Genomic DNA, 10,845 nt, shown 5'->3' with positions numbered 1-10,845 from the left:
ACAGTTTTTCTGTTTTTCTCAGGCTGGTGGTAAGGAAAAGCCTGCAACCTGCTTTATCAGGCTGCCTCTCCGCTAACAGGTGTGCAGACATGCTTGCCATGTGTGATTTGAGCTGGCACCTCCAAGGGGACAGAGAGGAAGGGGATAATGAGTTGCCATGAACAGTGGGGAGACAGGGGTTAGAAGGCCTTGCAGAGGAGCAACCATCTCGTAACAGAGGGCAGGCAGGAAGCATGGGAACACGCGCGGGCCTAGAGGACAGTCCCTGCAAGCTGTAACCAGCGGTAGCCGCAGAGGCCAAGTCCCCACCGTTATCGCCAGGGCTAGCCCAGAAGGCTTGACCTGCTGCTCCATCGGTATGCAAGTCCTCCCGGCAGGCTCAAGCCTAGTTCTCGCCTGCAGAGCGCCTGCGTGGATGCAGAGCCCCCCCAACTCCTCCCGCTCGCAGGTCTCCCTGGAGCCCTGGGCACTACCTTACCCAGAATGCCCTGCCCCACTGAGACGCTAAGCCAATGAGCGCCCAGAGAGGAGTGTTTCCGGCGTGGGCCATTGTGTGGGCGGGACTTCCGGCGTGGCTCCGCCGGCGCTGGTCTTAGCGGTCTTTGGATTTGTCCGAGCTGTCGGAGCTTTGTCCTCCGGGAAGCGACAAGGCTGGGCTGGCGTCCGGAGGGGTCCGAGGGGCGGTGGCCACTTTGTCCGTGTCCCAGTCGCAGGAGCAGAGGCCCATGGCCGAAGCCGGCCCCGCTCGGGTAAGTGGTCCTCCCCGCCGCGCTGTGCTCGCCTCCCCACAGAGTGTCCGAATGAGGGGCTCTGCCCGGGTGCCGCAGGCCAGGCGCTGTCCAGCCCGGTCGGGGCTTGTGAATGAGGTGAAGCGGGGAAACTACGCCTCGTATTAACGCTGTAATGGCAAGACGGAGAGTTCTACCTTTGTCCTTAGGTCGTTGGTAGCCACTGAGAACTGCGCACAGAAGAGGTACCTAGTCTGACTTCAAACTTTTCCAGAAGCTTCTCACTATTAGGACCAGAAGGAGGGGTTCAAGGCCTGAGAGCTGCTACGAGCGAGCACTGAGGCGCCAACATAATGAAAGCCTCCTCAAGTCACCTGGCGTCCAGCTGGGAACGAGTACAGCAGGGGCTGAGCCTCTGGAGGCCTGCCATGATCATCTGCCTCTCATGACCTCCCTCTTCCTACAGGTTTCCATGAGTGCAGAAGCCCATAGGGACCTCACTCAGGTGAGTAGGTATGACACAGGCTTTCACTGATCCTGACACCAGCCCTCCGACTACCCCCCCCCAAGGAGGTTTTTTTTTTTTTTTTTTTTTTTTTTAATGAATCCCTTCTCTTGATGCTCGTCGTTCCTTGGACCAAAGGACCTTTAACAAACCCAAGCCTAAGATCCTAATTCTATTTGGGAGTTATTTTAGGTAGTTTCTATAGAGATATGAAAAGCTTTCCCCTAATGCATATGTGCTTGGAGGTGAAGCTGAGCTGGTTCATGGAGTTCCAGGTTTCTTTTCTATTTCAGAGGATCTGAAAGTCGCAGGGCAGGATTCAGAGCTGACTGTCAGAATTTGTGGCAGCAGTGGGAGTTGTAGAGAAGGGAAAGAAGATGATCTGATGGTGGTCTCATCAGCCTCCATGTTATGCCATGGAGAACTCGGTCAGGATGAGGGACACAATAGGAAGGCCAGGGAAGACGCTACCATAATACTCTAGGTAAGTGCTGATAGTGGCTTGAACCAGTAAGGCTACTGTGGAGGTAAGAGAAGTGGTAGGATTCTGGATTCATTTTCTTAATTAGGCCTGCCTGGATTTTCAGATTTTGAGGATGAGAGAGGGGGAGAGAGAAAGATACTATTGAGGCATTACTTCGGGCTTTTGGGGTTTAGTATCTGGAAGAATGGAAACTCCATCAGCTGGACTGTAAAGTTACCAGTAAGGTTTATTTCACTGGGGATATCAGAATTTTGGTTTTTAGGTACTTACATCTAAGATGTTGGATGAACAATTAGTAGAGACATCAAGTTCTGGCCACATCGGTTTGGAATTTGGGGAATGGTTTAAGATGGAGACATCTAAAAGATATAGTTAGTGTTTGACCCATAACTAGGAGGAATTATATTTGTCATAATAGTAGTGCTGTCCACAGCCCAGGTAAGGGAAAATGGAACTGTGCCTGGGTCTTGTACTTGGACACCTGAGTAGACATGGTAAGCATCATAAACAGATGTGGAGAGAGAATTGACCATGGAAGGGCATGACAAAATAGATTATCTGGTAGGTGGCTAAGGCTTCTAAGGCATAAGGGAGATAGAATGGTTACAGAAACAGGAATAATTAGAAGATGACACCAAGGCCATGACTGAATTTTTCTTCCCCTCCAAATTTCATACATTGAAATTCTAATCCCAGAGGGAGCTAATCCTAATCCTAGAGCTGAGGCCTGTGAGAGGTAATTAAATCATGAGGATGGAGTCCTTGTGTCTGGTATTAGTGAATGCCCTTTTAAGAAGAGGTCAGAGAATAGCTAGTGCTCTTTTCACTATGTGGAGATACAAGGGGAAGTCAGCAGTCTACAGCCTGAAAGAGGACTCTCACCAGAACCTGACCATGATGGCACCCTGAATTCAGCCTCCAGATCTGTGAGAAATTCCTGTTGTTAATAAGCTACCCAATGAGTAGTGTTTTGTTACAGCAGCACAATTGAAGTTACTAAGTCTAGTGCTCATTCACCATGCTACAGGCTCACCAGGATCGTCCACTCAAGCAGATAGCTAAGTTTGGGGGCACAGTGATCATCTGTGAGTGTCACTGGGTCTGGAGTAGAATGTCATTGAGGCTCTGAGGTACTTTGGTCACTGAGTTTGAGGGTTAAGAGTAAAAGGAAAGCTGTGACTGGTAAGTGGACATCAAAATCAGTAGAAATAGAGGACAAGAGTTGTTTGAAATCCTTAAGTGATCCTGGGTAGCTGAGATTGAAGCAAGGAGCAGAATCAGACAGCCAGGCCTTCCGGCAGGATCCTAGGCTGCATGTTTCTGGAGGCACATCTGGAGGACCACTGAGGAATGGTCTAAGAGAAGGGGATACCACATTACACGCCAAGTCCACAGTGAAGATGGTATCTTCCTGCCCACCTTCCTTATGGCTATGGGAGGACACAGTGATACTGGGACCATGACAGTGAGCTTCAGAGGCACTGGGGTGTGGTACTCCTCTGAGATAGGAATGTAGGAAGAAAGGCAAACAGGATGGACAAGCAAGTGGATGAATTGGAATTCTAGAGGAGAAGTTTATTGTGGAGTGACCTTTCCCCATCATGGCAGGACTGTGTGACCTTTGAGGACGTGGCCATTTACTTCTCACAGGAAGAATGGAGACTACTTGATGAGGCTCAGAGGCTTTTGTACCTCAGTGTGATGCTGCAGAACTTTGTACTCACAAGCTCACTGGGTAAGGCTCTTACACTCACCCTAGTGTCTCTGTCCTCTTTTTCCCCCAAACAGATTCACCTTTTCCAGGCCTTACAATCTGTTAAATTCTCCAGTTTCTTGGCATATGTGCTATGGACGCCAGCACTGAGCTAACACACGTGCCCTGTGTGGTCTGGGAGTTAAGTATCTTGCATTCAGGCTAATGGATCTCAACTTTTTCCCGTCTCTCTGGCTATGTCCAGAATCATGATACCTTTTTTCACAGCTCCCCCACCCCTCACCTTTTGCTGGTTGACCTTTTCTTGTGACTGCTTGTGGCATAACAGGCGTTGTCATAGTCCATACTTGGAACCATGGAACCATGGGTTATTATTATCATACACCCCCCCCCCACACACACACACACACTTTTTTTTTTTTGTAGTTGTAGATGGACAGAATGCCTTTTTTATTTTATTTTATTTATTTTATTTTTTAATGTGATGCTGAGGATCAGATCCAGTGTGTCACACATGCTAGGCAAGCATTCTGCCACTGAGCTTGAGCTACAGCCCCAGTCCCCGTATCCCTCTTTTTAAAATAATTTTTATTTTTCTCTCCTATGGTCTGTTGTATCCTGAGATGATCTGTATCTCTGTTGGCACTTTTATCTTTTTTTTCCTATGGACCCTGCTTCAAAAAGGTCCCATGTAGTGATAGTACTTACAGTGTGGGGAGAAACCTGGTTCCTTCATAGAGTGAACATGATTTCAGAAGAGGCCTGGGCCTGATGTGTGGCACATAGAAAGTAGCATAACATCCAGGCTATTTTCAAATCATAAAAGGAACCTGTCCTCTGTCCACCACTGTTTTGGTGCAGGTACCACTAGCCAAACTTCATTTCCATGTTTTCTTCCCCATACATCTCAGTTTTTTGTGGGAGGGTGGTGGTTTACCAGGGATTGAACTCGGGGGTGCTTAACCACTGAGCCACATCCCCAGACCTCTTTTGTATTTTATTTAGGTTCTCATTGAATTGCTGAGGCTAGCTTTGAACTCATGATCCTCCTGTCTCAGCCTCCCAAGCTGTTGGGATTACAGGCATGCACCACTGCACCCAGCCATGAACTTTTTTGATTTCTCATTTCATGTAACTTCCAGCACCCATCCATCCACATCTTTCTGGTCTTCATGCCTCATCTGTTCTTTTATACTGCTCTATGCAGTGTTTTCCAGCACTACCTCACACACGCTGATAAAGTGTTCACATACATTACATTAACCTGAATACTTGCCACTCACTTTTGTGTGGATGTTCCTGGGCTTGGAGTCAACCCACCATCTGTATGGCATGTACCTGTTACTAGCAAACAGCATCCTGCTGAAGGCTGTGTGGTGAGTTCTAGAGATATGGCCACAGTGTGAAAGTAGCTTAAGGCTGTGTGCAGAGGAGTGAGTTGAAGACTACTTCTCCTTATGACCCATCCGTCTTTGTAATCTTCAATTGGTAAGGCCTCCCCAATTCTGTGACTTTGAGAGACATCATATTGCCATATAGCCCCTTCCTCAACCTGTCCCTATATCTCCTATTCATAGAAAAAATCTTGGAATCATTGGTAGAGTGTGCATGATGGGGCCTCCTCCTTCACACATAGTCATCATACATTTCATTAGCAATTCTCTGCTTTCAGGTTGTGGGCATGGAACAGAGGATGAAGAGATACCTTCTGAGCAGAAGGTTTCAGTGGCAGTTTCACAGGTCAGGACTTCTGAGGCAGGTTCATCCATGCAGAAGACTTACCTCTGTGAAAAATGTTTCCCAATTCTGCAGGACATTTTGCACCTGGATGATCTACCTGGGCAGAAATTCAGAATTGGGACATATGCAGATCTTCACCAGCACCAAAAGCATCACAGTACAAAGAAGCTCTTGATGAGGGACATTGAAAAATCCTCGTATTTGAAACACTTCCTATTCCGCATGTCAAGGAAGCCCTTTGCCAGTTGGGAGATTGAGAAGGACCTCCCAGCCATGTGGAGCCTTGTCAAGTCCCCAGCATTTCCCAGTAGTGAAAAGCCCAATAATACCTCCAAGGGTGGGGAGGACAGTCATAGTCATAAAAGTCATACGTCAAGAGAATGTGGGAATTCTGTCAGCCACAAGCACACTCTTGTTCACCGCCCCAAAGTTACCACTGGTAAAAAGCTTTATGAGTGCAGCAAATGTGGGAAAACCTTCCGTGGCAAGTACTCGCTTGATCAGCACCAGAGGGTACACACTGGAGAAAGGCCTTGGGAGTGCAGTGAATGTGGGAAATTCTTTAGCCAAACCTCCCACCTGAATGATCACCGGAGAATTCACACTGGAGAAAGGCCTTATGAGTGCAGTGAATGTGGAAAATTATTTAGACAAAACTCCAGCCTTGTTGACCACCAGAAAATTCATACTGGAGCAAGGCCTTATGAGTGCAGTCAGTGTGGGAAATCCTTTAGCCAAAAAGCCACCCTTGTTAAACACCAGAGAGTTCACACTGGAGAAAGACCTTATAAGTGTGGTGAGTGTGGGAATTGCTTTAGTCAAAGTGCCATTCTTAATCAGCACCGCAGAATTCACACTGGAGCAAAGCCTTATGAGTGTGGTCAGTGTGGGAAATCCTTTAGCCAAAAAGCTACACTCATTAAACACCAGAGAGTTCACACTGGAGAAAGGCCTTATAAATGTGGCGAATGTGGGAAATCCTTTAGTCAAAGCTCCATCCTTATTCAACACCGGAGAATTCACACTGGAGCGAGACCCTATGAGTGTAACCAGTGTGGAAAATCCTTTAGCCAAAAGTCTGGCCTCATTCAACATCAGGTAGTTCACACTGGAGAAAGGCCTTATGAGTGTGACATGTGTGGGAATTCCTTTAGTCAATGTTCTAGCCTCATTCACCACCAAAAATGTCACAACGTGTAGGGGCATCATGAAAGCAACAAATACAGAGAAGTTTTCAGCCCAAGGTTTAACAGCTCCTGAAAGCCCACACTTGAAAAAGGCCTTAGACCTGTAGGCAGTGTCATCTTTTTCAGAGAGGCTTTGTGAAGGAACCACCTGCCTAAAGTCAAACATTCTTCCTAATACCCACTGAGGGCAGTGTCCCCGTGTGTGCATGCATGAGTGAGCCTTCCGGGAGCTGCCATGCACTTCTCAACTGATGGGGGCCATGTCAAGAGTTAAGTCACTGCCGCTTTCTCTGGTAGAAGGCATCTTCCTCTACCACTCTGCACAGTGTCCATCAGTCAGTGGAGCATGTGAGGGAAGGCAAATGCTTATTCCCTGGAGGAAGTCTTGAACAACCTGGGCCTTCAAGGAGAGTTCTTTCCCTTTTCTGACTGATTAAAGCACACACATAACCTAGTTTTTACCGTGAAAACCTGGTCTGCAGTCTGCTGGAGGCTTTCAGGAATGGCTGATTTTCTTCATCAAGAAGTAGTTTTTTCAGTCTCACATGATAGTTGGGTTAATTTTTTCAGCCTTCTATTTTCCAAATGGTAACTACCTGCCTTGCATTTCTCTTGATTGTGTGCTAATAAATGCCTTATTGTTAAAGCTACCTTTAATTATGGGGTTGAGTTTACGATGTGGGGAGGCTGGAAGACACTTTGTGCTATTTGAAAGGATGGACAGCTTTCCTGGGTCAACTGTGTTCTTCAGGGACAGTAAAATGACAGTTCTCATTTTGCTTTCAGGCTGGTTTGTATTGCTGCCCTAGACAACATGGGAAATAATGCAGGAATTTTGCCCTGATTTGAGGCTTGGATGGTCACAATTTTCTATGAGACTATAGGTCCACCTGGGGAGAGGCCAGCTGTTGTGACAGGTTTCTATGATTGGGTGAAGAGAATGAATTCACTCTCTTGTTCCCAGAGGATGTTGTTTTGCAATGCACATGTGGAGGAGAAAATGTTCACAGGGCTTTACAAGAAGCCATGTGCCCTGATACCAATCATTCCATTTCATAGATTGGTGTCACTCATATGATGGCTGGAGCCAGCTGTGAACCTTAATTGGTTTAGAAATCATAAATACTGAGTGTGGAGAAGGCACTTACAGTAAACTGCATGAAATGTGCCTCTTGCAAAGGTGCATCCACATATCTTCCAGTGATTGAGCATTCACAGGACCTAGAGGTCTGTGTATGCCCAATAGCTGTGGTCATTGTCAAGAAAAATAAAGGTTTTGTGGAATCATATTGTCTTTCTGTGTTGTTCACCTGAAGTGCATTGCTGTAGAAGCAGGAAAATAAGGAGATCATGGTGATCCTACAGTCCAGGGTTATAGCTCTGGTGATCCTGTCAGTGTTCTGTTGTTTGATATTACAACAGCATTCCTTATTGCACCAATATAGAGCTGCCCTTTCCCATGCATGAGGACAGAGATAGTGGAATCAACATGGGCTTATTACCAGAAAAATAGTTTAGGCTTTGAATTTGGTTTTGGAATCACTTTTTATAAACTTATTTATATATAGTTACTTGGAATAACTGATGTTTATGGTGTATAATTTGAAAAGTTTTGTTTCATAAATTCCTGAAACCATTGTAGTGATCATAAATATATCTACAGTTTACCTCATGCCATATTATCTCCCCATATTCCCCAGGTTTGCAAGTATCCAGTAATTTACTTTTATTCACATGACAGTAACTTGTGAATGAAATATTTTATGAATGCAATTACACATTTTTTGCTACATGATTATTTTGAGAAAGAATCATCACTACTGCTTATATGAACAGTTCATCCTTTTTGTTGCTGAGTCATATTCAGTTCTATGGATGTGCTATTGTTTATTTTTTATCTATTTATTTATTTATTTATTTATTTATTTATTTGTGCTGGGGATTGAACCCAGGGCCTTGTGCATGCAAGGTAAGCACTCTACCAACTGAGCTATGTCCCTAGCCTTTATTCTCCCGTCACTTAATGGGCAGTTGGATTATTTCCTGTTTGGGGATGTTAAAAACAAAGCTACTGTGAATACAGGCATAGGATTCTTAATGTGCATATGTGGTTTATTTCTCCTGCGAAAATAATTCAGAGTATGTGTTTTGCATTAAAAAAAAAAACTGTCAAACTGATCTAGACTTATTGTACTCACTGAATTCCCACCAATAATATGTGGACATTTCTGTCCTTCCACCTCTAGCCAGTACTTGAAATGATTAGTCTTTTAAATTTGAGCTGTTTTAATGTATTGTGGCATCTCACTGTAGTTTTAATTGCATTTTTCTGATGTTTCATAATGTTGGGAATGTTTTATTTGCCACTTATGTATCTTCTTTTAAAAAGGCTATCTTTTTGCCTATTTTAAAATGTGTGTTGGTGATGTAGTTTTCATTAACAAATAGACATGTATAACAAGAACATGTTGGAACTTACTCATTCTTCAGTAAATGAGGGTCTTTGCTAAATAGGAAATTGTTTTTGAATGTTGGAAAAATATTTTCTCAATTTTTTTTGCCTATTCACAGTGCAGGAACTTACAGTAAACCGCAGTCATAGACACTATATGTTTTAAGCATTTTGTGCATTATTAGTAACAGCAAACCCTCTTTTTAGAATTTGTCAATTACCCTAGTAAAATACTCTCACCATGGCCAATTCAAGTTCTAAAATGATGTCACTGAACATAGAGTTGGGAAGAGATATGCAATAGCACATAATTATGTTTTATTCTCATCATACTGATATAGTAGTCACAAATATACAGATGTAAAACAGTAAAATAATTAGAAAGTAACAGCTTTTGAGTATCACCTTAGATTTTTCAAGGTAGCTTGATGTGTAATTGTCATACAATAAACTATGCATATTTAAAGTGTATAATTCCTGTTTTTATGTCAGTACTCAGGGTTTTTTTTTTTTCAGTTTCCTACAAAATTGACTTGTTCCTTAAGACATATTTGTTTGATTTCAGTTAATTATATATGACTTTTACATACATAATTTTAGTAGTTCCGTAAATCCCTACTATCTACAAATACCATTAGGGTTTAAAACATTATTCATTTATTGAGATTTCTGGGTCTTTTGTTCATCAAAATTTCCCACATTCTGTATTTGGTTATTTTGCATTTTTCTGATGTCACTAAACATACTAACTCTCTATATACCCTTTGCACTAGATATTTAATTAGATGAAGAGAACCAAAATAATGCACATAGTTAAAAGAGGGAATTTGTTAGATTGTCTTACATGATAGGTGCTGGATCATCCCACAAAGGCTATTGACAGGCTGGAGAGGTGGGGAGAATAGTAGCTATCCAGTCCAAGAAACCGGAACCCCCACCAAGGGGATGAATTAATGTTGCAGACCCAGCCAGAAGTTGGAGGCCTGAAAGCCCCCTGGAGAGTCACTGATGGGAGTTTGAGTTCAAAGACTGAAGAATTGTAATCTGATGTTCACGGGTGAGGCAGCAGCCAAAATCATCATCATCATCAGCAGCAGCAGCAGCAGCAGCAGCATGTGCTTAAGAGAAACCAAGCTTGCACATACGGGAACGTCCCCCTTGTCTGCTTTTTGTTCTGTCTGGGCCCTAGCCTATTAGATTGTGCTTCTCATATCAGGGTGGGTCTTTCCCTCAGTTGGTTGGCCCACAAGACAATTGTTTCTGAAAAAACTCACACAAACACAGTCAGAAATGTGCTTTACTAATTCTCTAAGCATCTCTTGATTTAGTCAAGCTACAACCAAAATTAACTATCATTGATCTTGTAGGGTTTTTTGTTTTGTTTGTTACTAGGTATTGAATCCAGGGGTGCTCTATCACTGATCTACATCCCAAGACCTTTTAAATTTTATTTTGAGATAGGATCTCACTAAATTGGTCATCTCAAATTTGCAGTTCTCCTGCCTCAGTCTCTAAGTTGCTGGCATTACAGTCATGTGCCATTATACCCAGCACTACCACAGATGTTAATAAGAGGTTTGATTTAAGTCTGATTCCACAGGTAAGTATGTAATAGTGACACACCTGTGCAGTCTTTTTTCCCCCTTTTGGCCTATCTATTCATGGGGTAAAAGCTAAGACACTCTATACTTTAAGGATTATCTTCATATTGTGCAATTTGCTGTCAAGCCATAGGCCTGTATGGAAACAAAAACATTTCAGGTATTGAATTTTGCAGTGTTGTGGGGCAGGTTGCTCAGAAAACACAGCAAGTCTGAGTTATGTCCAAATTGAAGAGTCTTTATTCTGATCAGCCAGCACTGCTTCCTGCAGGACCAAGTTGTCTCTGCAGGAAACAGTCTTGAGCCTCACCTTTTTAGGATATTTAAAGGCAAAAAACACATCCGGGTTGATGTAGCTGCAAACAAGGAGGTACAGAAGCTGCACTGGGCAGTTAACGAGGCAATGCAATGGGTACATAAGTATTTCCAATGGG

The 10,845-nt window shown here is 43.7% G+C and overlaps 1 protein-coding gene across 1 annotated transcript; it reads left to right on the top strand.

Moving 5' to 3' along the window:
* Nucleotides 1–573: 573 nt before the first annotated feature.
* Nucleotides 574–8,536, top strand: LOC124084064 (zinc finger protein interacting with ribonucleoprotein K-like). The gene is made up of 4 exons (XM_046430987.2): nucleotides 574–749; nucleotides 1,195–1,233; nucleotides 3,326–3,452; nucleotides 5,104–8,536. Exons 1-4 carry the CDS (start codon nucleotides 726–728, stop codon nucleotides 6,369–6,371), a joined length of 1,458 nt encoding a protein of 485 aa, XP_046286943.1. The 5' UTR covers nucleotides 574–725; the 3' UTR covers nucleotides 6,372–8,536.
* Nucleotides 8,537–10,845: the final 2,309 nt, after the last annotated feature.

Source organism: Marmota monax, unplaced genomic scaffold (assembly GCF_021218885.2).
Source record: "Marmota monax isolate L192 unplaced genomic scaffold, Marmota_monax_Labrador192_F-V1.1 WCK01_AAM20220418_F8-fsc00215, whole genome shotgun sequence".
Classification (NCBI taxonomy): Eukaryota; Metazoa; Chordata; class Mammalia; order Rodentia; family Sciuridae; genus Marmota; species Marmota monax.
This window is presented reverse-complemented; position numbering and strand designations above follow the sequence as displayed.

What these genes read in the sequence shown, in the direction of transcription:
- LOC124084064 (XM_046430987.2), top strand. Translation starts at nt 726, where the DNA reads ATGGCCGAAGCCGGCCCCGCTCGG. An exon ending in CCGAAGCCGGCCCCGCTCGG is followed by an intron (nt 750 to 1,194) that starts GTAAGTGGTCCT and finishes CTCTTCCTACAG; the next exon opens with GTTTCCATGAGTGCAGAAGC. An exon ending in CCCATAGGGACCTCACTCAG is followed by an intron (nt 1,234 to 3,325) that starts GTGAGTAGGTAT and finishes CCATCATGGCAG; the next exon opens with GACTGTGTGACCTTTGAGGA.